The sequence below is a fragment of the Odocoileus virginianus genome, chromosome 24, assembly GCF_023699985.2.
Source record: "Odocoileus virginianus isolate 20LAN1187 ecotype Illinois chromosome 24, Ovbor_1.2, whole genome shotgun sequence".
In the NCBI taxonomy this organism is placed as follows: Eukaryota; Metazoa; Chordata; class Mammalia; order Artiodactyla; family Cervidae; genus Odocoileus; species Odocoileus virginianus.
In genome coordinates this window covers 27734068-27760424 of record NC_069697.1, presented here as the reverse complement: position 1 = coordinate 27760424, position 26357 = coordinate 27734068, and the positions used below count along the sequence as shown (strand labels likewise).

The 26357-nt window shown below is 53.4% G+C and overlaps 1 protein-coding gene across 5 annotated transcripts in view; it reads right to left on the bottom strand.

Annotated features, from left to right (window-relative positions):
- Positions 1–224: 224 nt before the first annotated feature.
- NCKAP5L (NCK associated protein 5 like) overlaps positions 225–26357 on the bottom strand; it is a 51078-nt gene continuing 24945 nt past the window's right edge. For 3 of the 5 annotated variants that reach the window (XM_070454463.1, XM_070454461.1, XM_070454460.1), the window contains 12 exons: positions 13605–13666; positions 12355–12513; positions 11611–11679; positions 11470–11508; positions 10629–10748; positions 7429–7542; positions 3709–6335; positions 2617–2779; positions 2271–2352; positions 1642–1950; positions 1424–1566; positions 225–1134 (listed from right to left, as the gene is read on the bottom strand). In XM_070454463.1, the coding sequence (XP_070310564.1) occupies positions 922–1134; positions 1424–1566; positions 1642–1950; positions 2271–2352; positions 2617–2779; positions 3709–6335; positions 7429–7542; positions 10629–10748; positions 11470–11508; positions 11611–11679; positions 12355–12477 (4002 nt within the window). In that variant the 5' untranslated portion in view covers positions 12478–12513; positions 13605–13666 and the 3' untranslated portion in view covers positions 225–921. The remainder of the gene's footprint in view (positions 1135–1423; positions 1567–1641; positions 1951–2270; positions 2353–2616; positions 2780–3708; positions 6336–7428; positions 7543–10628; positions 10749–11469; positions 11509–11610; positions 11680–12354; positions 12514–13604; positions 13667–26357) is intronic. The other 2 variants (XM_070454464.1, XM_070454462.1) reach the window with 1 other exon arrangement.

The window sequence follows — 26357 nt, the reverse complement described above, 5'->3', positions numbered from 1 at the left end:
TGGGCCAGGGGAATTTAGCCACTGCCAGGTACCACTCCAGGTCTAAACAGATCCCCCACCCTTAGTTACATTCTAGGGTGACTCAGGTCAGCAGCCCTGGTAAACTGAATGGCCTCACAAGAGCTCCCGGGGCAGAGCCCTGGAGTCCTGCGCCCTGGAGCCCACGAGGTCTCTACTGGCCTATCCACCCCTGAGTCCTCCCATAGAACAAGCTGAGTCTGGGGTCAGGGTGGAGGTGGAGGTCCTCCACGTTTTATTAGGGATACGGCAGAAGCAGAGGCTGGAAGCAGAGCAACCGCGTTTTTAACAACTGATAAATTAACCGCAGTGTGGGGATGGGAGGGTGGGGGCTGGGTCAGACGCTTTAATATATATATATATATATCTATAAAAACAACCAACAAAAAAAGACAGACAAATGGGCCCCAAAGATATGGGGCAGGAGAGGGCAGCACCATCCAGACAGCGGGGAGGACCAGGGCAGACAGAGAGAAGGCAACGTGACCCCTCGCCCCTAAACTCCACCAGCACGCGGCTGCTGAGGCAGGGGAGCCGCCAGGGTGGGCGGAGATGGCACGACCGGTGGGCAGGAAGCCCAGCACCACAAGATGGCTCAGCCTGAAGCGGGAGTGGGGGCCGGGACACAGCGGCCTTGAACCCCCAGTCCCTCAGAGGAAGAGCCGTACTCTGGGTGAGAGAAAGGACCAAGGGTGGGGTCTCTCCCTGAGCTGAGAGCGGTCATCTCCTCCACAGCAGCGGCGGCGGCAGGCAGTGGGCTGTGCCGGGAACCCCCTTCACCCTCTGGTTCATCTGCCTCCTTGGTCCCTTCAGGGCGGGGTCCGGGGGCGGGGCTTGAGGAGAGCCGTCCAATCCGTGGTCTCTGCCTCCAGCGCGGGGCGTGGCTGCCGCTGCCGCTGCCACTCAGCCCTGACTCCCGCAAGAGGACAGTGAGTCGTAGAGCGAGTCGCTGAGAGACTCAGAGGTCTCCAGCCCCGGGGGTCCCCCGCTGGCAACTCTCCCTTCCTCGCCCACGTCCGATGTGCTGGGGGTGCGGCTGCCCCCAAACGCCGGGCCCTGGGGCGCAGGGGCAGGGCGGCTGGGCTCCAGGCTCCGCTTTCCATCCATGGGCAGGGCCTGGGGAAGGAGGGCAGGCTCGGGAGCAAGTACCTCTCACCTCCTGAGAGGCCCTTTCCACCTGAGCGGGGCGCTGCAGAGGAAGCAAACTGGAGGCGCGACTGAGCCATTCCTACCAAGGTTCCAGAAGGGAGAGAAACCCTTCCCCCAAGCCGGGTGTGAAAAGGCAGGGGGTGGGCCTCCAAAGGGCTGACCGCTCAGTCCTCCTCCCGGACAGGGAGGTACCTCACCCCTCGTCTTTCCCCGCTGCCCTCCAGTGCTGTTCCCTTTCCCCTTCCGCCATGCTCACCATGGGGGTCCTGGGCAGTCCCTCCAGTTGTCGGGGTGGGCATAAGAAAGGGTCAGAGGAACCGCTGGCTGCCCTGGCATTGGGAAAGGTCCAGTTCTTGGCCAGCTGGACTGGTGGGGGTGGGCCTGGGTCTTCGCAGGGATCTGTCCGGGGACAAGGGGAAGGTGGGTGGTGGGCGGAGCTCCCAGAAAGGCCCACCCCGCTGCCCAGGCACTCACCGTCTGGACAGGTCTGATGGCCCCGGTGGCCTGGAGCAGCGGTGAGCAGGGCAGGGAAGGCCGGCATGCTGGGGTGCCGCCCGCTCACCAGCAGCTCCTCTATGCCGGGCACCTCACGCTCCAGTGTGTGGGCACGGCGGGGGACTTTGGTAAGGGGTGGGGGCCGAGCTGGGGGCACCCCTGGTGGAGGCTCCAGCCGTGGTGGCTTGGTCTTCGGAAGATTCTTGCTGGGGGTCCCACTGCTGCCATGGTCTGGGGGTGGGAAGGTCCCAATGCCACTGTCCAGGGTTCGAGTCAAAGAGCCACAGGCTGGGAAGGGGAAGGGAGGGTATGTGAGGCTCAGCTGTCTCAGCCCCTCTGCCTTCTTTTGGCTTCCTGCCCCAATCCAGGCTCCACCCTTGGACACAACTTCTAGCTCCACAGGCTCAGTTGTCCCTGCCTGCCCTGCCCCACTCCCCCCAGTCTTGGGGAAGAGGACAGGGCAGGTACCCTAAGTGACAGGGAGATATTCCTGTGTAGTCCCAGTGCCCACTGGGGCTTGGCACCTGCTGACAGGAAGGTGATAGGAAGGAATAAAGTGAGCAAGGGGTGAGGGGCAGGTCCCAGCCTTGGCCCTTGACCCTGCTGACCTGTGAAGTGTGAGGTGGTCACTGGCTCGGCCAGACTGTCCTCAGAGGGCATCTCTTCTTGCCTCCCTGGCTCGATGCTTGGCTGTATGGGATACAGGAGACCTCAGAGCCCCTTCTTCCTCCATGCCAACGCCCTCCATCAGGACCCCTGGAGTACAGATCTAAAAGTCCTGGCAACCCGCTAGCCCTCAGAAGGCCCTCTCCCCCCCCCATTCTCCTTGGAGACCAGAAATACATCCAGCAGCTTTCCGGCCCCAGGGAAGGGTAGCCCTCCAGGTCAGAGACTTGGCAGGGCCACAAAGCCAGGGTCTCCACCCAGCCCACCCCCCCACCCCCAGGAACTTACCTTCCCAGGAGGTTTTCCGCAGCCCTGGAGAGGGCCCACCAGGCCATTTCGGGGCCCACAGGCGGGCCAGGGGTTCTTGGGGTCAGAGGACACTGTCTGGAAATCGCCATACTCAGGTTTGGGTTCCCGCCAGCTCTTGGGGGGCAGCTCCTTGCCATCCACCCTAGGGGTGGGCAGTGCACATAGAAGTGAGGGAGGCCCAGGCCCACCCACACATTCTGGCCTCACTTCCTCCAGTGGGGCTGGGCCTAGAGAGGTACCTATTGCCCCCTGCTCCTGGGGAAGATGACATATGCCTGTTGGCTTCCGGCATTAACTCTCCTGACACCAGGAATAGGCTAAGACCCCAGGGGAAACCCCAGAGGGCCAGCAGGGGCAGCAGTGATGGGAGAACTCCTCCATAGCTACCTAGGGTCAAGCCTAGAGACCTTTCTGATAATGTCCCCCAGTAGAGAACAGACATGGTTACATCCTGGTCCACCTGTGACACACCCTGCCTACTCTAGCTGACCCTGCATGCACTTGCTGTCCAAAGCACACTCTGCCTGCAGCCAGATTCCTGCAGACATTCTGCCTTACCTAGCCCAGACAGAGCAACCCCAAGAGCAACCCCCTCTCTAAACCACAGTTGCCTTTGCTGAGTCTGTGGCAAGAGCAAAAAGGCAAAAGGGAAGGGAGCCCTCCTTGTTCTACAGGATACAAAACCCTGGAGGGAGAAGACCTGCATTAGCCCATGGCTAGGTACTAGCATTCTTAATTACGCTGGATCCCAGACAGGCTGCCTCACCTGGCTTGAGGCAATTCAGGGAAACGTAGACTGGTAACTCTTTTCAAATGAGAAACTGAGTCTCAGCAAGCCAAATGTCAGACAGCCAGGGAAGAAGGCAGCTGGGGCACAAATCCCTAGCTCCTTGTTTGAGGTCCTACCCCTCCTCTGGGCTGGGCCATTAACCCCCAGAAGATTTGGTGCCATGTCATTTGACCTCTGGGAAGTCCCAGTTCCCAGGAAAGGCAGCCCCAATCCCAGAGTGCCTGTGGAGAGCAAAGTGCCTCCCAACTACTGAGCCCCGGTCAGCCAGTCCCAGCTCTCACCTGTTGAGAAGCTGCTGCATGAAGGTGTCTGCACCCTGGTACATGCCAACCAGCTGGCCCTGCCCCTGCCCCAGGCTTGCACTGGTCCCTGGTGCTGGGCCCCCGGGCCGAGGCCGGGCCCTGCTGCTCAGGTAGGCCTTTTCCTCCTCCAGCGCCCGGCGCAAGTCTTCCGCCTTAGCCATCAGCTTGGAGATGTTGAGACTCTCAGCCTCCAGCTTCCGGGCTTCCATCTTGACCTCCTTCCGGAGCGGGGAGCCCCCGGCCCCTTCCTTGCCCTTGGTGGTCTCTGTGCGGCGGTTTAATGCTGGCAGCTTGCTCTTCTTAAGGCCAAACCAGCTGGCGATGCTGCTGGTGTTCCGATGCTTGGCCTCGGTGCCGGGTGCCCGCTCCTGGCCCTGGAGCCGCAGCATATTCTCCTCGATGCCCTTCATCACCTTCTCCTCAATGGCCGAGTGTGGGGCCCGCCCCTCAGGGCCTGGGCCTGGGTCGGCAGGGCCAGGTGCTGGGGACATGGGCTGGGCCACGGTGCTGCCACAGTCTGCCCAGGGTGGGCCCTTCCCCTTGTCAGGTTTGGGGGGCTCCTTGGTGGCCGGTGGGACCACAGGTCGGGGCACCACCTTAGTGGGTGACTTTGAAGGCAGCTTGGTTGGGCTGCTGTGGGGGCTCTTATTGGGTTTGCCAAGGCTGGGGGCTGAGGTTGGCACTTTGGCAGGGGTGCGGGGTACCTGGGGGCACAGGGCCCCTGCCAGCCGGCTCTTGGCCAGCTCCACTTTGGTGAGGCAGCTCCTTGGTGAGACAGGCTCCAGGTCCACCCGGGCCCCCATGGAGTGGGAAGAGTAGACTCGGGCCCCGGGGTCCCCCAGGAGCCCAGATTCCTGTTGCTTCAGGCTGCTTGTGCCTAAGGCCACTGCCCCCCGCAGGGCCCCCTTGGCTTCTGGCTGCTCAGGGGGCCTGGAAGCAGGGGGTGCTGTGTCTCCAGTGCTCTCCCCTGACTTCCCTGCTCCCCGGGCCTTCTCAGTGCCAGGTCTGACAGGCACCCCATTCTTCTCTGGGCCCTGAGGCCCCTCAGGGCCAGTCTTCAGTTTCCCCAGGGCTGCTAGTCTGTCTCGCAGAGGCGTGTAGCCAGGATCTCCAGGTCGCCGTCCTGCCCCCTGGCTGGGCTTCTTGGACGAGCTGCCTGGGGCCCTGCGGCCAGGATGGGGAGACTCAGAGCCTGCCTTGTCCGAACTCTTCTCCTGTGTGCCCTCATAGGGGCAGGATTCTGGGTGGCAAGGGCTGGAGGGGATGCCAGGGCTTCTGAGGACCTCAGGGACCCGTGGCACCTCCAGAGTTAGTTGTGGGTAGGTGGGCACCTGCAGAGGAGATGGAGGTGGCTCTGGGGAAGGCCCCCTAAAGGTGTTCCGGGAAAGGTCCAGAATGTTCTCGTAGCAAGGAGACACCGTGGGTCCTGGGGAAAGTGTAGCAGACAAGGCTGGCTGGGGAGGTCTGAGCTGTGCAGGGTCAGGGGTCGTGGAGCAGGGTGAAGGGCTGGTGGGCAGGCCCTGTGCCCCCTCTGGGGACAGCTCTCCTCCGCCCAGACCCCTGCGGGCCAGCAGTGGGGAGGGGCTGCCGTCTGAGCCACTGTTCCGACAGGGTATTCGGGAATTCCGGGGGAGCTGGGGGCTGAGCTGGGGGCCTCCTGGGCTGGGGACCTTCTCTGAGGCTGGAGGCAGCTTTAGAAACTTGAGACCTCTGGCTGGAGAGGGCAGAAGGGGTCCTTGGGCTTCCCCAGGAGAAGGGGGGCCAATTTGGAGCTTGCTTTTCACCTGAGATGAAGAGTGGGGGTGGCCAGGCCGTGAGCCCAGGGGGGTGTCCCCTGCACCCATGAACATGCTGAGGAAGGGGAGGGACCCCTGGCCCTCTGAGGTAGCACCAAAGCCCGGCCTGTGGGCCTCTGGGGTACCCCCAACCCAAGCTGACTTGGGGAGGCCTTTGGACTTGGATAGTTGTGGGGGCCCCTGGTCTGGGGAGGATGGCTGCCTCGGACCCGGGTGGTCCCCGCTGAGAGGGCAAGCAGCCCCGGCCAAAAAGGCCTGTAGGTAAGACTCTGTATCTTCAAGGAGCTGGCCCAGGTTCAACTGCTTGCGGGCCAGGGCCCCTAGCAGGGTGTCTGGGCTGGGGGCCTCATTGGGGTCACCGGCCTCATCAGAAGAGGAGGAGGAGCTACTGCCTGGCACACAGGGCGGCCCAGAACCAGTGCCCTGGGCCTGTGGGGAGCCCCTACCAGGGCCCCAGGGCCGCCCAGCACCCTCCTCCTCCCCTGGGCCCCCTAAGAGGCGCTCCCAGTGCAGCAGGCCTCCCAAGCTACCAGGACCTAGTAGCAGGTAGGGGGCCCAGGGAGAGGGTTCAGGCTGAGGCGGGCCACACAGCTCGCCATTGATGGGCTCCGGGGAGCCAGGACCCTCGCCTGGAGGCTGCCAGGGGGTAGCAGGTGAGCACAGAAGCAAGGGGTCCGTCTCTTCCAGGGCTCTCAGCACCTCCAGGATCTGCGCTTTCTTTCGAAGGAATGGGGAGAGGGCATCCAGCGCTGGGGGTGGTGCGGCTGGGGGTCCTGGGCCTCCTGACCGCAGCTGCTGCTCCCAGCACACCTTGGGGGAGAAATGGCATGAGGAGGAAACCCTGTGCAGGCCTGGGACCTGAGCTGGCATAACCGAGTATGTCAGGAACAGAGCTGGCCTGGTTTGCCTGTGTCCCCAAAAGGAACTGATGGCTTCTGGAATGTGCTGGAAAGTTTCCTCAAGAGTTTGAGTCCTGGTTATCCCAGCTGTCCTTCCTGGCACACTTAGGGGGGTACCTACCTCCCTTCCTGGTTATCCCAGTGCTACTTCCTACCAGTATGTGTCAGGAAGGCTCACCATCTATAACCCTGGTATCTCCATTTGCCCCGGGGGAGGGACACCCATCCATTTTTTCAGGTTTCGGAAAGAACACAGACTCAAGAAGGGGATATGATGTGGCCAAGTCCTCAGTCAGTCGCTCCAGGCAAGCCCAGGCCTTCTCAGGTCAGACAGCTGTCCTGCTGAGCTGATCCCCGTGGGGAAGCAGACTGGGAACGACTCTCCTGTGAGCCTTTTCCTGCTTCTCCCTGGCCCTTTCTCAGGCCTGGTCCAGTCTGGTCCAGTGGTTAACTACCTGGGCTCCTGAGTCAGACTGTGCGGGTTCAAGACCCAGGTCTATTGCTTAACTAGTTATAAGACTTTCAGCAAGTCATTTAATCTCTAAGCTTCACTGTATCATCTGTAACATAAGATGGTGACTGTGTTTAAATCTCATAAAATAAGATGAATGAAACCAAGTAAACAAAAAAATGAGTGAATTGGACTTGGATAAATAAATACGTGTAAGATTATAAATGTATGCCAAAAATTACCAAGAAGGAAAAAGATAAATGAGGTCCAGGTGTCCGGCACCATGCCTGGCACACAGTAAGAGCTCAGAAGTGTTAACTGTTGAGTCTGCCTGCAGTACTAACACTTTTACTCACAAGGCCAGCAGTCAGGGGTGGGGATCTGTTTTTCTTGGTACGAGGCTGACAGCTGAGGGCTCACACCCAGCCTGGATGAGAATCTGTGTGCCCGGAGGCAGTCCTTCCCCTGAGACTTGTTAGGAGACAGTCGTGGAGCACCAGCTGACGAGCCCACTGCCAGTGGAGCCACAGACCATAGAGCCCAGCCCTCCTACCTCTCTCTGCCCAGCGCAGCGCCCCAGAGGCAGCGAGGTGGCTGGTCCCTCGGCGGAGCTCAGGGAGGGCGAGGCCGGTGGCTCTGAAGGCGGCTGGAGTGGGGCAAGTGGGATCTACAGGGGGGAGAGGCAAGGTTAGCACATGTGCTGACAGCCCAGGGCCCTGTGCCCTCAGGGAGCTGAGGCTTCCCATCCAGGGGCAGGGGAACATCCTTCCCTGCTCCTTCAGTGATGTGTCCTGGTCCAAGGTGTGGCTTTCACCACTTGGGTCAGAGGTACCTTGGGAGACCCCAGCACAGGTAGACTGAAGAAATGCAAGCTCAGGTGGTGGGGTGGGGAGGTGGGACCGGGCAAGGGGCTCTGGAGAAAGAGGAGTGCTCCGGGGGCCGCAGGGCAGTGGCAGGCCTAACCCGGCTGTCCGCTGAGCCTCCAAGATCCTCTGCTTTTCTTTCTTTCTTTTTTTTAAAAAAATATTTAATTTATTTATTTGGCTGTGCTGGGTTTTAGCAGCAGCAGGCAGGATCTTCGATTTTCATTGTGGCATGCAGGATCTTTAGTTGCAGCATGTGGGATCTAATTCTCTGCCCAGGGATCGAACTCAGGACCCCTGCATTTGGAGCATGAAGTCTTAGCCACTGGGCCACCAGGAAAGTCCTGATCCTCTGCTTTTCTGTGGAGCCCCCTTCCCTGACTACAGACAGGGTGAGCCTCGAGGCCCATTTCTGTTCTGATCACCTGTGACCCAGCCTCCAGAGGAATGGCTGAGACTAACGGAAGCAGCGTTGTTTACTGGGTCCTGGAATAGAGATGGTGGCAGTTACTACTTCCATCTCCCCTGAATGGCCTCCGCTTGGAGGATTACCAAAGCTGTATTTAATCACAGATCCCTTCCCTCTCATTCCTCTTCTCTTAGGCACCTTGATGAGATACAAGTCGGCTTCAGCTCTCCCCCGCCTCTTGCACGCCACAGCTAAGTCCTGTCTCTGTGATGTCTCTGCTTCCCCTCCAGCCAAGCCATCTGCAGCAGCTCCTTTGGTGTGCCATCCTCACATTTCTGGCCTGAAAGCTGCTCAGCATTTCAGTCTCACTCACCTGACCGTGTGGCTTTCCAATCTCTCTTTTGTCTAAAGCATCTCTGTGCTCACAGCCTCCTCTGCCAGCCCACTGCCTCCACTGACAAGTCTGAACTCTTCGGTCGGCATTATAGCCAGATCTACCGGTTCTTCCCTGACACAGTCCCCAGCTTTGTCTCACTCTCTCTTTACACAAGCTTTGCTCAAGTCCAGGTGAACAGCTCCCTAGGATCCCCTGCTCTGTTCTTCCCACAGGGCACCCCTTCTCCCAGACCCCTTCTGTACTCTTTGAAATCTCCTGTGCATCAGGAATTCCCTGGTGGTCCATGGTTAGGACTTTGCTTTCAGTACTGAGGGTGTGGGCTCAATCCCTGGTCAGGGAACTAAAATCCCACAAGTGTCATGGTGCAGTCAAAAAATAAAAATAAGAATAAAACAAAACTAGAATAAAAAAGTAAACATCTCCCATCATCAGGGCACAGTCACCTCCTCAGGGCATGCTCTTTAGCCTGTCTCTGATGGCCTCTCCCCCTCCCTGGGCTTTTGGTCAGCACTGTCACTCTCTGCAGCCCTGCCTTAGTGTCCAGAAGCCCCAGCTCTCTCCAGTTCCATGTGTGCTGGCAAAGGCACTGCTTACAGTAAGAGCTTAATTAGCATTCATTCAATGGAGCTTCCATCCTAGCAAAGCACAATTTGGAAATAACATTAATAATGATAACTAGCTGCTAATCTTTGACTACTACAGGTCAAGCACTAGATATTATCTCATTTCACCCTCACGACAGCCTGCAATATAGGTATTTTTATCCCCATTTATAAAGGAAAAAAACCTGTGATCTGTATGTTTAAATAATCTACCCAAGGTCACACAGCTAAGAATTAGCTAAGTTAGGGACCCAACCCAAGTTTATCTGAGGCCAAGGTTCGTACTCTTTCCATTATGTCATGTTACTTCTGGGGAAGATAAATCTATGGTCCCAAACCCCAAAATTCATTAAAAAATCTCCAACTCGAATCCCAGAATTCATTTACTAAAAACAAACGATTTCAGGATGATCTATGCCTCTGTTATCATCAGTCACTGAGAAGAGTGTGGACAGGGTGAGCTTGGCCGATGTGGTCTGGCCTCCAGGTCAGCCCATGACAGGGCCAGGGCAGGAGACAGGAAGCGGCAGAGTCACTGCAGCTCAGCTACCCAAGCCTGCACCGGCCTGGGGATGAATCTGCCAGGGGTCAGGCTTCCCAGGGAGCTGAGGGCATCCTGCTCAGGGTCTGGGGGGCCGAGGGCTGCCTGGTTTGTATCCCAGACATATAAATTTAGACACAAACATACACAAGGTGTTTCTCTTCCTGTCAAGTCAGGGTGGGCTGGGGGTGTGCTGGCTGACCTCAGAACCCACTGTGCACCTCAGGTACGTGGAGTTGCTCCTGATTCCCCACAGACACACCACATCGGGGCTTCCAGACAGAGTGGACCCCATGTTACATGTTAACTGAGCCCAGGGTTCACTACCACTAGCCTCCTGCTTCTCCCGGGATAGGGCAAGTGTCAGGGCTGGAAGCAGGGATGAGTGTCTGTGGCCAAGACGGGGTCAGCGGGTGGGCAGATGCAGCTGGGCGTGCGCAGATGCAGCCGGGCGTGCGCAGAGTCATCCGGGTGAAGGGCCTTCCCTAACCTCTCCATGACACCAAGCCCTGGGTGCCTTACACCCGGCCCCACCCCTGCCCCTGGCCAAGAAGAGGAAAGGCAGTGGCCAAAGGGGCCTCGCGGGAGCTAGCTTGAAATGACTGCATTTTCAGCATCCACCCATCTCTCTACTCAGGGTGGAGGAAGCCAGGGCTCTCTGTCAACAAGAAGGGACACCAACTGGCTGGGTGGGCAGCACCTGGGAGGTGGGGGACAGCAAAGCTTGAGGAGTCTTAGGAAGTTTCCCTTCACCTAAGGCGCAGATCTATCAGGTGAGGTAGGCCTGCCCTGGAAGGCCACAGTGCGCAGAATGGAGGCCAATGGCTGACAACCTGCTTCTGTAGGTGTCTGGGAGAAGAGGGGGTGATGATGACGACAGGGCTGAGTTGGGAGTTAGGAGGCTGAGATGTGAGGAAGGAGGGGGAATTGCGTGTGCCCACCTGAGGGAGGGAGCCCGCTGTCAGCTGGAGCTTCTGCTGAAACAGGGCGCTCAGCATCTGGTTCTGCCGTTCCAGGTCAAACACCCTCTTCTTCAGCTTGATGCACTCCTCTCGCAGGTCCTGCCGCCCCCAGGAGGCAGAAGAAGGGAAGGTGGTGGGGAGAGGGAGAGTGGAGTGAGCACAGTTGCTTCATCAGAGCAGTGGGCACTCCTGCTGGGCATGCGTTTCTCTTGCAACCTCCTATGAAGGAGTTGAGCCTGCCTATATTCATGGCTCTCGCATCTTCTGGGGATGGTAAATTTTCTAAAGTTTACCACTCCTGGTCGGAAGTAATTCCATTCCCTTTGGCAGCTTTCTCATCTCTGGAGCCAATCCTCTGCCTCTTAGAAACCACACATCAAAGAAGGGCTCATGTAAGGCAGAGGAAGACTCGGGGGTCAGAGTAGCCCACATGTCAAGAAATTACCCACAGTACTTAAGGCAATATTTAGATGTCACCTTATGCTCACAACATCAACATTGCTATCAGGGCTAGAGTGATCTGGAGAAACTAGCTGGGACCTAGATAATGGAAGGATTCAAGCCCAAATCAAAGTTACTATCGCTTGGAGACCTGGCCTTACCTAGTGTGGCCCTGGTTCCAGGTCAAACAGTATGGACTGTCCAAGATAGAGAAAGGGGACTCTGTTGGAGAGCCAAGAGGCCATTTCCACCTTCCTTGATCCCCTAGCTAAGCAGGCTCGGGGGCCCCAGGAAGGACCTCCCCTGCTGTCCCCAGGGCCTCCTCCCAGGGCATCTGGGCTCAGGTCAGGGGGTATGAATGTCTCCTGTGGCCTTTTACCTTTTGGTTTAGCAGTGCCTGCACCACGTGGTTGGCAACCTGGGGAGAGAAAGGCAGAGCTGAGGAAAAGCTGTCAGCTGACTGAGTCTCTGTGTGGAGCTGACAAGCTATGCTCCCCACATGTGGTATCAGTCCACCCACCTCGTCCAGACAGCGCTCGTAGGTCTCCCGCTGATTTTCGTTGGCTTGGGCGAGTGCTGAGTTCTCTGCCTGCAGGGAGGAGAGTAAATGGGAGGCTAAGCGATCATTCTTCCCCAGGGCAGGGGAAGGAGAGGCAAGGAGTCCAGTAGCTCTCTCCCTGCCCCAGCTCTTGGCTCCGGGGTGATTCTGTCAGGGGTGAGGCCTCTGAGACCCAGGGTATCCAGGAGGCAGAGCTGAGATGGCTGGTCCTTTGTACCCCAACTTCAGTCCATGGGGCTGGAGGGGCTGGGGAGATACAGTGGCCAGGAGCACCAAGGTGGGAAGTGCTAAAAGTTACCCTTATTTCCCTGGGGAGAAGGCAGAGGAGGCTGGAGGGAGGAGGGCAGGGTCTTAGGAACATGGTAAAAAGCCTAGCTCACGGATCCATGCCCTTGTCCCTCAATGCCTGAGACTCTTCCTTCTGTGGCCTCTGTGGCCACCCCTTTCCTACAGCCGGGGCACGAAAGTGGGGTAAAGGGAGATATCTGGGGGTTAGTACAGCCCCACTCTTGTGCACGCCTCTTGTCCTGAGCTGGCATGAAGTCTGGAGAGCTAAGAGTAAGGAAGTGGCGTCTCAGAGGGGCTCTGCTAAAGAAACATTCAGCTCTGCTCCAGCCTGGAAAAGCAGGCTGAGAGGAAGGTTGCCCCGCACCTCCAAACCCACCCAAGCCCACAGGGCCCCGGCCAACCTGCCCCGTGCCCCACCTCCAGCTCCCGCAGCCGGTGCAGGAGTTCCTGGCAGGTGCCCGGCTCTGTGCTGCCATCACCACCTTCTCCTGGGTTCAGGTTTCCAGGGCTCCCAGCCGACTGGTCCATGGCCTCCGACATCAGGCCCTGGGGATAAGTGAGAGAAGCCCCGGCAGGCTACTCCAGGGCACAGGGAGGTGAGTGGAGGAGGAGGAGGACAGAGACAGAACTTGTCAGTATTCCCGGAGTTGGCATCCGTGTGACCCCTGTGCCTTGGACACTGTAACAACTCGAGGTCAGGCTCAGATTCCTGCTCGTGGGACAGACACATAGACAGGCTCTTCCATCTCAAGAACAGAGACCACTGTTTTTATAAACTATTATGACTGCCCTTGCCCTCTTACAGATTGCACACAGACACTGGCCAGGAGCCAAGAAACCTGAATTCTCTGCTGAGGTTGGTCTCAAACTGACACTCTGTATCTTCCTGGCAGAGTGGGAGGTGGCCTGCAGGCCTCCAAGCCTCCCTGCCTCTGGCAAGGCCCCAGCGGACCAGCCTCTGTGCACGCTGGGCCATCTGCAGCGGTCTCTTGATACCCATCCCCCTTCCACTTTTCCAGCTCCTTCCTACTCATTTTCCAGGGCACCCATTCCAAGGCTGAGTTAGGTATTCCTCTTACTCAGCTCTGTAAGTGTCCCCCCAGACTGTCAACTCTGCGAGGGCAGGGACACTGTCCTCATTTCACTGACTAGATACCCGATGTGATACTTGGTATGGAAGAGCCCGACTGATGGCTAAACAGACTAGTCTGTCATTGCCTGAACATAACCAAGCCAGGTTTCTGACCTGTTATCACATTATGTGATCCCTGATCCCACCCTACTTCAAACTGTTGCCATAATGACTGGCTTTCCTTGACTAGTCTTCATCTTCCATTTGAGTTTCAATTTTTCAGCTAGAGGAAAGTACTCCTTTCCTTCCTCTGCACAAACACTGTTGAAATTTCCAGTAGATGGGAAACCCTTCCTGATGCAAAAGGGTAGGGGTCCCCAGTCTACTACCAACTACTTGCCTCCCTGACCCAATGAAGCTCCCACAAAAAGGACTTAGCGCTTTTGGACCAAGGAAGAGGAGCCCGCAGCAGCTCACCTACCAGGCATCTGAACGCTCCTTCCTCCCTCCCCTGTGGGGCACAGAGGCTGCCTTGCCCAGCCCAGCCCTCCTCCAGTCCCCACCACTAGCATTCCCAGTTTCCAAAGCCCCTCACCTGTCTCTGCCTCCTCACCCAGGCTGGCACACTCACACACGCAGCCAGAATGGTCACCTTGCCTGTGGAGACACAGAGGGAGACAAGGTCAGCCGTGCATTTACTGGCTTCCTGCTGCCTGGCATCCTGGACCAGAGGAATAAACAAGCCTGCCCGTATGAAGCTTCCATTCTACTGGGACTGGCAGTGGTACCAGAGATAAGCCAATGAACCGACATCAGGTCCTGAGAAGGCGCTGAAGGTGACAGCGAGGCAGAGACCTAACTGCATGAACGGGCAGATGAAATCCTGGAATGGGAAAAGCTTTCCAGGAAGAGGAAAGAGGCAGCGCAAATGGCCCCAGCTCTCAGCCAGAGGGGAACGAACAGCAACCCAGCCCTTCCCCAGCATACGTCATCTTCTTTCATCCTCACGACCACAAAGGGGGTCAAGTGCTATTACTGGCACATATTTGAGATGAGGAAACTGAGGCAAAGGAAGCTACACCTGCATCCTCGAGTGCATCCTGCATGCTGGCATGTTCTCCTGGGTCATGGATCACATCTGATTCTCCTTTCGACCTTGTAAGGAGGGTGATGGGGGGAGGTGCCAGCCTGCTCTGAAGCAAGCTCCAGAGACAAAGGATGCTGCCCACACCATCTGGCTGGTTCACAGAGCACAGTGGGCAGGCCTGGGCCCCCTCCTACACAGCCTCTCTGTACATCCACGTCCTCTGTGCTCCGTGCACTTAATCTCAGTGTTCCCAGAGCTTTGCAGTCAGACAGACCTGGGTTAGAAGCTGACTCAGCAAAATGAGTTTCCTCATCCCTCACATGGGGATAAGAATACCTAGTCCAAAGGGCTATTGGAGCAGGAAGTGAGACAATGTATGTAGACAGTCTTGCATGGACTCCCATAAATGAAGGCTTTTCACTCTAGCAGTTCACCTGTAAGCAGACCCTAAGTCCCAGGTCCCTCTCCGTGGGGTCTTTAAAGGAGGGGCTCCTGAAGATCTGAAGTGTTGCCCCTCTGCTCTGCCTGTAGGGGCTTCCTCCTCTCCGACCCCTTTCCTGGCAGCCTTCCAGCCCTCACTCTCTTCTATCTGATACTCTAGAAAGAGAAAGGGAGAGAAGGGGAGAAGGCTTCTTTCTGGGTGGGGGTGGAGTGGGGAAGGAGAAAAAACAAGCATGTGCACAACAATGGGAAGGGGGCTTCTTAAAACTAGAGAGAAAGGAAAAACTGTGCAATGCTTATTTTTGACACTCCACCACAATCTAAAGTCCTTTGTTATTTTAACATCATAAAAATGTATTGAGTTATAACTTTGTTTGCTCATAACATTATCACGCTTGCTATATTTAGGAATGGACAGACCTCAAAAGAAATGAAAAATATTCAGGAAAAAGCCTCCTTCCCACATACACAAACAGGGGTTAAAACCAAAACAGGCCTTGGAGGACCAGTTCCAGCCCACCCTGCGTCACTCATCCCTGGGCCACCATCCTCTTGCCAGGCAGGGGCTCCCCCTGCTCCAGGAGACGCCTGTCCCCACAGGTCACCAGCGTCCCCTCGACCTCCTCATCACTTACGTCCCCAGTGGACACCTCCAGAAATAGAAGGGCAGGGGCAGGGAAGGGAGTGCTTGGGAGGGTGAGAAAAAAACAGGAGGATGAAGGAGGGGAGTGGGATGAACAGGGCTGTGTCCGGAGGCCACAAAAGGGAAAGATAAAGTGGTAGAAACCTCCAGTTTTTGTTTTCTTCATACAACCACAGAAACCAAACTAAGGGTGAAGGTGGTTTAGGAGGGTATCTTTTGCTAAAATAAATAAACAAATGAATGAAAAAGCATCCAGGTCAGGCATGAGGCCTGTGTATGTGTTGAGGAGGGTGGGGACCCACCAAGACAATCACCACCAGCCTTGGATCTGAGCCCCCGGGAATCCCAAGGCAGGGAGGCATGAGTCCCATTGTGACCTGGGGGAGACACTCCAAGGGACAAGCCACCGGGGCACAACAGCTTGTCAAGGGCGTCAGTGTCGGGGTCCAGGCAGGGCCTGGGAGAGGCTCCAGACACGTTGGCTGAAGGCGGGCTGTGACTCAGTCCCACTTCGGGGAGAAGTTCTCTGCCCTCAGCCCAAGTAGTCTGGCCAACTCCGGACGCTGGGCCTTCTGTGCATCTGCATGGCCACAAGATGAGGGCAGGAAGCTGTCAGCCCGGATTGTTGAGTCACTCGGAAGAGGCCTGCATTTAAACTTGGCGCTGGGGAGGTGCGTGCTGTGAGTCTGGGCTCAAGATCTCTAGACTGAAAACTTCTTGCATCTTTAGCCTCCTCTGGGTAAAATTATGATCCAGAGCGACAATACCACCTCTAGCTCCCAAACTGAGCCCAATTAGGAATTTGGCCCTTCAGAGTCTGAGGTTTCTACCCAAATCTCTTGAGGGAAAAAAAAAACAAAAACAGACAATCCAGGTCAGTTCCCTAGTGGCTGTCCCTGCAGGGTCAATAGGGTCCCCTCCCCTGGGCCAAGCACCCTGGTCCACCCTCAGGCCCACAACTGCTACTCACAGCTTCTGTGCTCAGCCCCATCTGGAGCCCAGGAAAACCCCTGGCCTGGGTTTTTCGGGATGGCCCTGCTTTCAAGCATTCCTCTGGGGGCCCCACAACATATCCTGGGTGTCCGCTGTGGGTCTGGAACACAGGACGCTGGCCCAGCTGGGTAGGGATGGAGCTGCAGCGGGTGGGAGCTTGAACTTGAATGGGGAGGCTCTCCCGCCAGAACTGCCAACGGGCAACCCCGCCCTCCACAAAGGCCTGATTCAGAGGGAGGTGACCTCAGTGCCGAGGGGAGGGAGGGAGAGGAAGAGCAGGGCCTCTCTGGCCCTCCTTCAGAGCAGACAGCGAAGGGGGAACAGCTGCTCAGGGGTTCTCTGGGTAACCCAGGGAAGGGGCAGGTGCAGCCCAATGACTGAGGGAACCTGGGTGGTCGCTCATCTCTTCAGCCTGGTCAGACAAGTTGGGCAACCCCCCAAAAAGACTGTCCTGGCCTTTCATGCAGCCAGATCAAGGAGGGGGAGCCTGCAGCTCCCAACCCCTCTCCAGCCAGGGCACAGGCAAGAAGACCCCTCTGTAATCTCAGAGTCCAGGCTTGGGAAGAAGGGGTCAGAGAGATGGCAGCGAGCTGGTCCTCTAGGCTCCCTCACCCTGGCCCTTAGCCAAGGCCTCCGGGCCCTGATGAGCCCCTCACTGACCAGCTGTTCCCCCCTTGAGTCCTCTAGGGACAAAGCCAGGGGCCAGGAGGTGGGGGAGGGGCGGGCAGCTGTGGGAAGGCAGAGATGGAATTGGCTTTAATAACAGAATCGTCCGTGTAATACAAGCGTTTCCCCCTCTGCTCCCCCCATCCCCCAGCTGCTTTCTGGAATCCCCGTCACACCCAGGAGTCTACTTGTAAACAGCAACTTCTTCATCCACAGCAACACTCCTTTCTAGACAAGATCTGCCCTGGGCTGAGGGTAGGGGGAAAAAAAAAACACAAAAAAACAAGGACTGAGGCCCCGGGCATTCCTAGTCTGAGAGTGGCTCCTTCCTCTGGCCTAAAGCATCTCTCAGCCCCAAGGATTCCCACTGGTCTCCCCCACCCCCTCACTCAGGGCCAGAGGCAGACAAGAATTTCCTTTCCTCCTCCTGACAACTGGCCCCAGGACACAATAGCCCTTCTGAGGGGCAAGGGTCCATGGGGAAGGGGCCCATTGCACCCCTCCTCCAACTTCCTCCTCACAGGCACTCCAAGAACCTCCAGACCATGGTGGAGGTTCTTTCAAACTGACAGCAGGTCAGTCGGGGCAGGAGGAAGGGCAGGGGTGCTATGAGCCCAAAAGGCTTATAGATGTTGATACCCTTTGTCTCTCCTCCCCAGATCCTTTCTGCTCCCTGTTCACACCATCACCCAACAATAAAAGCAGCTGCTGGGGGTGGGGAGGGAAGGGGCTCTGACAGACTCAGTGGGTTTATTTACAGGGACGCATGCCAGGGGATCTGCAGCCAAGACGCCTAGCCCCACTCCCAAAAGTCCAGCAGGCCCATCCTGGCCTGGCCAAGGGAACTGGAAAAGCCTCAGGCCAGAAGGTTTGGCTTATAGTCCCAACAGTGCAATTTATTTGCTGTGTGACTTTAGGCAGATTGCTCCATTTCTCAAGGATTAGTTCTTTCATGCCAAGTGGAGGTTGTTCTAGAACAGTGGTTCTCAAAGTGAGGTCCAGGGATCCTGAGGCCTTCTCAAGGAATCCACAGGGTCAAAACTATTTTCACAATATCACTAAGACATGATTTGCCTTTTTAACTTTCTTTGTCTCATGAGTAGGCTGTGACATTTTCCAGACACTAAAAGATAAGTGATAACATGACAGATTGAATACAGAAGCAGATATGAGAATCCAGCCGCCTCCAATTAAGTCAGACACGACAGATTTGCAAAAATGAAGAACAATGTCATTCTTTTCACTATTTTTTGTTTTGGAAAATAGATAATTATTTTTCATAAAATGTTAATATGGGTTATTGTTACCTTAAAAATGAATTAAATATTCAACACTCTCAGTTCTAATTTACATGACAGTGAATGTCAGTAGGTACAATCCATGTGAACCAAAGCTCTCTGGGGGGCGGTCTTCAATTTTTAAGAGTGCAGAGGGGCCCTTAGACTCAATAGTTTGAAAAGAATCACTTTTCTTAGAACAGTGTTATCCAGGAGAACTTTTTGTGATGATGAAAATGTTAATTCTGTACTGTTTAATAAACATGGTTGCCACCGGCCACATATGGCTACTAAGCATTTGAAATGTGGCTAGTCCAATGGAGGAACTGAATTTTAAATTTCAATAGCCATATGTAGCTGGTGTTGACTATTCTGGACAGCGAAGTTAGAAGATCCCTGGGTCTCTTGACTTTAGCATTCAAGGTCAATGCTTCTTTCCAGTCCAGAGGCTAAGAGTAAGGAAGGACAGGCCTTGATACTCCTGTCCCAAGGCTTTGGCTAACATTATTTCTCACTCTCTCTTCACTAAAGGAAGGCCATCTAAGCCAGATGGGCAGTCCTCCTGGCCCTCTTACTGAGGCTTAGACAGTTAATTCTACAGTTATTTCTACAACAGTTACTTCATCCCTTCGCCAATCACCTCATACTTCTGGTCGACCATCTTCTCGTTTCCCCAGAGGATTGTCCATCAGAGGGGAAACCCCTCAAACCTCCTGCCACCACCCTCCCATCCTCTGTCCCTCCTCTCCTCCTGTTACAGCAGAGGGGCTGCTCTTTCCCCAGGCAAGGTCAGGCCTTCCTGTCCCAGACCCTTCCCAACTTCAGGGTCTACTTCCTGAAGGGATCTTTCTCATCTACCTTTACAACTTCTCAAGTACTTTCATCTTAAAAGTGATTTCCCCTTGACATTTCTCCAGACACTGTCCTCTTTTGCCTTTCACACCCAAACTTCTTAAAAAAAAAAAAAAAAAAAGCCATCCTTCCTTCTCATTCTTTGCTCAACCTGGTCCAACTTCAGCAGTAACTGCCACAAGGCTAAATCCTACAGTATTTTTCAGTCTCCACTGCTTTCTCAGGTGCCTCTGGTGGTTACTTCCTGCTGGACTTTTTTTTTTAAAGCTTAGAGACATAGTTTAACTCACACATAACTCTATTCATTTAAAGTATACAATTAAGGAGTTTATACCATATTCACAGATACATATAGATCATGACCATAGTCAATTTGAGAACATTTTCATTAACCCTTAGTTACCATCCCCTAATGCCCAAACCTAGGAAACCACTAATCTATTTTCTGTCTCAATAGCTTCCCCATTCTGGACATTTCATATGAATGGAATCATATAACAGGTAGACTTCTATGACTGGCCTCTTGCACTCTGCATGTTTTCAAGGTTCATCCCTGTTGAAGCATTTATCGAGTATTACATTCCTCTTTATGGCCAAATAATATTCCATGATCCTCCCTGTCCATCACCAACTCCTGGAGTTTACTCAAATTCATGCCCATCGAGTCAATGATGCCATCCAGCCATCTCATCCTCTGTCGTCTCCTTCTCCTCCTGCCCCCAATCCCTCCCAGCATCAGGGTATTTTCCAATGAGTCAACTCTTCGCATGAGGTGGCCAAAGTACTGGAGTTTCAGCTTCAGCATCAGTCGTTCCAATGAACACCCAGGACTGATCTCCTTTCGGATGGACTGGTTGGATCCCTTTGCAGTCCAAGGGACTCTCAAGAGTCTTCTCCAACACCACAGTTCAAAAGAATCAATTTTTCAGCACTCAGCTTTCTTCACATCCAACTCTCACATCCATACATGACCACTGGAAAAACCATAGCCTTGACCAGATGGACCTTTGTTGGCAAAGTAATGCCTCTGCTTTTTAATATGCTATCCAAGTTGGTCATAACTTTCCTTCCAAGGAGTAAGCATCTTTTAATTTCATGGCTGCAGTCACCATCTGCAGTGATTTTGGAGCCCCCAAAAATAAAGTCTGATACTGTTTCTACTGTCTCCCCATCTATTTCCCATGAGGTGATGGGACCAGATGCCATGATCTTAGTTTTCTGAATGTTAAGCTTTAAGCCAACTTTTTCACTCTCCTCTTTCACTTTCATCAAGAGGCTTAGTTCCTCTTCACTTTCTGCTATAAGGGTGGTATCATCTGCATATCTGAGGTTATTGATATTTCTCCTGGCAATCTTGATTAAAGCTTATGCTTCTTCCAGTCCAGCGTTTCTCATGTTATACTTGCATATAAGTTAACTAAGCAGGGTGACAATTGCGATTCATGGGGTCGCACAGAGTTGGACATGACTGAGCTGAACTGAACTGAATATTCCATGGTACGACTATGCCACAATTTATCTATTCAGCCATTAATGGACTTTTGAGCTGTTTCCACTGTTTGGCTATTATACACAATGCTGCTCTAAGCACTGCTGTAATAGTTTCATGTGGATGAAAGCTTTCATGGATATACACCTAGGAGTGGGACTGCTGGGTCATATGGTGACTTTAAGTTTAAATTTTTGAAGAACTGCCAGCCTGTTTCCCAAAGTGGATGCATCATTTTAGAGTCCCATCAACAGTGTGAGGGATGCAATTTCTCCACGTCCTCACCACTTGTTATTGTATGATTTCCTAATTCTAAGTCACGTTAGTAAATGTGAAGTGATATCTCATTATGGTTTTGATTTCCGTTTCTTTGATTGATGATGTTGAGCATCTTTTCCAGGGCTTATCAGCCACTTGCATGTCTTCCATGGAGATAAGCCTATACAGACCCTTTGCCTATTGTTTTAATTGTGGTATGTGTCTTTTTACCATCGAGTTGTCAGAATTCTTTATATATTCTGAAAATAGGCCCCTTATCATATATGTGATTTGCAAATATTTTCTCCTCTTCTGTGACTGTCTTTTCACTGTCTTTATGGTAACCACTTCCTCCTGGACAACTCTTCCCTCATCTACCACATTTCTCTCTTTGCAGCCATCTTCCACCTCTTCTTCTGTTATTTATTTGTGAGACTATGTGTGTATATTTTGTTAACCTTTTCCTGATGGCTGAGAGGTAAAGAATCTGCCTGCCATTGCAGGAGATGTGGTTTGATCCCTGGTTCAGGAAGATCCCCTGGAAGAGAGAATGGCAATCCACTCTAGTCCTCTTGCCTGGAAAACCCCATGGACAGAGGAGTCTGACAGGCTACAGTCCATGGGGTCACAAAGAGTCAGACACAACTTGGTGACTGAGCACATGTGTACACTTTAAAAAAAGGAAAGGGGGTTCCCCTGGTGGCTCAGTGGTAAGGAATCTGCCTGCCAATGCAGAAGACACAGGTTCGATCCTAGGTCTGGGAAGGTCCCACATGCCTCAGAGGAACTAAGTCTGTGTGCCACAAGTACTGAGCCAGTGCTTTAGAGCCTGTGAACCACAAGTACTGAAAACCACAAGCCCTAGAACCTGTGCTCTGCAACAAGAGAAGCCACTGCAGTAAGAAGCCTGAGCCAGCAACGAAGAATAGACCTGCTCACAGCAGCTAGAGAAAGCCAGAGTGCAGCAATGAAGACCCACCATAGCCAAAAACGAATGTGTGTACTAAGTCTCTTCAGTTGTGTCCGACTCTTTGCGACCCTATAGGCTGTAGCCCACTGAGCTCCTCTGTCCACAGGGATTCTCCAGGCAAGAAACTAGAGTGGGATGCCATGCCCTCCTCCAAGGATCTTCTTGATCCAGGGATTGAGCTAGATTCTATTACGCCTTCTACACTGGCAGGCAGGTTATCTACCATTAGTACCACCTGGGAAGCCCTAAAGAAATTAAGACTTGAAAACAAAACAAAACAGACTTTATTTGGATCTTATGAGTTTTTCCACTGATGTCCTTTCCACTGGTATTCTATCCCAAGACCCAGTCCAGGATTCCACGTTGTGGTTAATCACCATGACTTCTTAGTCTCCCATGATCCAAGACAGTTCCTCAGTCTTTGTCTTTTATTATCTTGACACTTTGGAAGGTAACTGTATTTTGGAGAATATTCCTTAACATGAGTTGGTTTGATGTTTTTCTCCAATGAGATTGGGGTTATGGATTCTAGGAAAGAACATTACAGAGGTGATGTGCCCTTCTCAGCACATGCTATCAGGGGGTATGTATACATGATGCTGAGAGGTCTTATTACTAACGATGTTAAACTTTGATCACTTGGTTAGGCGGCGTCTATCAGTGGGCTTTGCATCATAACAAGACTATTTTTCTTTTGCAATTAATAAACATGGGGGGGCAACGCTTTGTGACCATGCAAAATCCTATTTCTGCTTAAACTTTCACCCATTTATTTTAGGATTCATCAGTGGAACTCGCCTGCAGCAATTACTATTGTGCTCTAAAGATAATTTTTGATTTCTCTCATTCCTTTTAATTTATTAATTAGAAGTTTTCTGTAAGGAAAAGCTGTCTCTTCACTCCCATTATTTACTTAATTACATCTTTGTATCAGTATGGACTCATAGTATGCATTATTTTATTCTTTGGATTATAATCTTAATATTATCATCACCACTTACTTTTACTGCTTAAATGCCAACTTTGGCCATTCTTTCAGGTTGGTTCCTGTGTCCTTTCAACATGCTTTCATTAAAAAAAAACAACAAAAAACTGGGCCTTTCCTGGAGATCCACTGGTTAAGAATCCGCCTTCCAACGCAGGGGATGCAGGTTTGATACCTGGTCAGGGAACTAAGATGCTGCAGGGAACTAAGCCTGCACACCATGACTACTGAGCCCATGGGCCACAACTAGAGAAGCTTGCAGTCCACAACAAAGAGACCTCGTAGCCCCCAAAACCATTATTTTTAACATTTGCTTACTTTCTGGTACAGAAGATGTCCCAGGCTTATCTTGCATTTTCCCCGCCACAGTCTCTTTTTCTAGCAGAGCAATCTTCTTTCTGAAACTGTAAATCTGATTGTGTCCCTTTCACGTCAAATCTTCCCATGACCTCCTAGCTTTGGGGACTGATGAAAGCACTCAACGCGGCCCTGGAAGCCCTGACCGGGGCTGGCCCCTCTATGGGGTCACACAGAGTCGGACACGACTGAAGCGACTTAGCAGCAGCAGAGCAACATTCTTCTGAAAAGCTGTCCTGGACTGACGAGGCCCCCACTGATCTCTCATCTTCAAGTGCCTCCTGCAGGATCAGTATTTCAAACTGCAATGCATCCTGTTCTCCAGTACTCCTCTGTGAAGGGACAACTTCCATGCTGTTAGAAGGAGAGCTCCTTGAGGAGGGACCCTGCTTATACTGATACTTCTGTCTCCCCGCCACTTCCTGCCACCGAGGCCCTGAATTTGGTGATCTCCTTTCAAGACCAGAAAGAAGGGATAGGTGAGAACATACAGTGGGTTCATCATGTTTCCTTAAAGATCTCCAGTGACCCTGCCCCCTGCCAAGTGCTTCTGAAAGGCCCATATGTCAAAACACACTGCCAAGTGACAGAGGACATTTTCAGATTTACCCCGAACACTGATATGACCTCTTCCAAGCTCTCAACCTTTGCCCAGGTCTCAGCGATGCCCTCTGAAAAAGGGACTCATCTATTCATTCTGCAGATTAGGAGGTACAATGCTGGGTACTGGGGGGCAATTTAGAGATGGGTCCCCTTTTCTCAGACTTTCTGGAGCTTTCAGACTAGTAGGGGATGTAAGCCATGCAGGTAGATAGTTGTACTATGAAGGAGGTACCATAAGAGAAGTCTTTGGAGAACTTAAAAAAAAATCAGGAGAGAAATATTAGGTTGGAGCTGGAACAGTTTTTCAGAATTGGAGGCACCTAGTGAACTTAGCCGTTATAGACAGACAGGGTTTAGGTACAAGAAAAAGGGAAGGGAGTCATTCCAGGCAGCAGGAGGCAGAAATCTCTGGGTGTGTATGGAAACAGAGTGACTCAGTGCAGCTGGGCTGAAGGGCATTTGAAGGTGAGTGTTTCCTGCTCCCCTGGTCCATGCCAGTTACTAACTCCTCTCCTATCCCCTGACTGAATAGGATAGTTAGCATCTTTTCAACAATCTGGATGTAACCAGAGGCATATGCTGGGTGCCCCAGGAGGAACCAAGGCAGACAGGCTCCTGGAGATGACAGAAGAGCTGACAACTGGAACTTCGGTGATCTGCTCTCAGATCCAAGAAAAAAGGGCCTGGAAGACCACAGAGCCTGTTGGCGTTCAGACTGCACTGCAGGCCCTGAAGAGATAGGCATACACTCTGCTAGCCCCCATGCCCGGCCCCTAGCGCTCACACCCCCAAGCCCCATATCCTAGCTTCTTTCTTCAAAGGGAACAGCCTCTGGCCAATCAAGTGCCTTCCACACCCAGGCAGCTTTAGAGTTGACTCAGTGGGTGCCATCTGGCCAGGGCCCACGGGTGACCTCCTAAGCTGCCAGCTCAGCTCAGGGAGAAGTAGCTCTGTTCATCCACAGGCCCCGCTCATCCATGCCCATAAATATGAGCCAGGCTTCCTGGATTCTGATCTGGCTCAGCCATACTGCATGCCCCTAGGTGAAGCCTAGAACCACCCCAACTCAGTTTTCTTATCTGTAAAATGGGGTGAGCTCTCTCTGACTCCTCTCTTCCCGTAGGGCACAGAAGAGAAGGATGAGATCACGCCTGGAAATGGACTACAGCTGAGAGGTCCCCTTGTGTGGGGTGGGGGTATGTGTGGGTGAGGAGTTTGGCAGGACCGTTAGGGAGAAACCTTTGGCTCTGATGCTGCCCTCCTCCTATGGGCCCCATGGGCTTCCCAGGAAAGCAAGGCGGGTAGAGAGGAAGGGACAGCAAAGCCAAGAGTTTGTGCTTCCTTCTAGCCCCGGGGACAGGAAGTGAGGTGCCGTCTACAGAGGAAGTGAGAGGCAAACACCCCCCAACTTCCCCTCAGCCTGAAGTGGAAAGGAAGGCTCTAGCTTCAGGAGCTTACAGCCCCAGAGCTGGGGAAACTGAAGGTGACTGGGTGGAGGGGGCAGGGAGGAGCCATTTTTGGCACCATCTGCCAAGAGAAGATGGTCTCTTGTCTGAGACACAGTAAAACTTAAGGGATCCTGGACATTCCAGAGATTGGGGTAGTGGGGAGAGGAGACACAACCGAAGTCAAGTTGAAAAACCCAGCTTTCCAGGTCACATGGTACCATTTCTGCAGCCTAGGTCCCAGACCCCTGCCCCAGCTCTGTGCTATGCCACATGCCTGCACCCAATATACACACATTCTACCTGCACACCAAGGTGGATATCCGGTATCAGATAGTCAGATACCTCTGACTATCCGGTCTGACAATACTTGTCCCTTCTTTGCAGCCTCCATCACAGCTGTAATTCTATAACTGCTTAATTTTTGATTAACATGGACTTCTGGGATCCCCACTGTACCCCCAGAGTCTGGCATCACACTGAGCACCTAGTAAGAGCTGCCCGGAGCTTGAGCATTCCTGAGAGGCTGGTTTTGGCATCTGAGTGAAGTCTGGAATACGAAGGTAAATGAACCCTGCTCCTGGCCTGGGGTTGACTGGGGGACCCTGAGGTGGGTGCTAAAGGACAGAAACCAGAGACCCAATATGGTGGCAGAAGAAAATGCTCTACACACAAATACTGCCAACAGGTAACAGATGAAAATAGTACACACTACATGCTATCTTTGGGCAAAGGGGGAAAAAAGGATATTCGTATTTAGTTTTGTATTAAAAGATGGGGGATATGTAAGAAATTAATGGGACCTCCCTGGTGGTCCAGTGGTTAAGAATCTGCCTGCCAAGGCAGGGGACACAGGTTCGATTTCTGGCCCAGGAAACTAATATCCCACATGCTGTGGGGCAACGAAGCCTGTGTGCCACAACTACTGAGTCCACATGCTCCAACTACTGAAGCCTGCACGCTCCAGAGCCTACCAGCCACAACAAGAGAAACCACTGCTATGAGCCCAGGCACTGCAACTAGAGAAAAGCCCTTGCAGCAACAAAAGCCCAAAACAACCAAAAAGAAAAAAGAGAAATTAAGAAGTGATCATCTGTGGGGGGAGATGACACAGTGGTAAAGAATCTGCCTGCAATGCAGTAGACTCAAGAGACCCAGGTTTGACCCCTGGGTCAGGAAGATCCCCTAGAGAAGGAAATGGCAACCCACTCCAGTATTCTTGCTTGGAGAATTGCAAGGACAGAGGAGCCTGGTAGGCTACAGTCCATGGGGTTACAAAGAG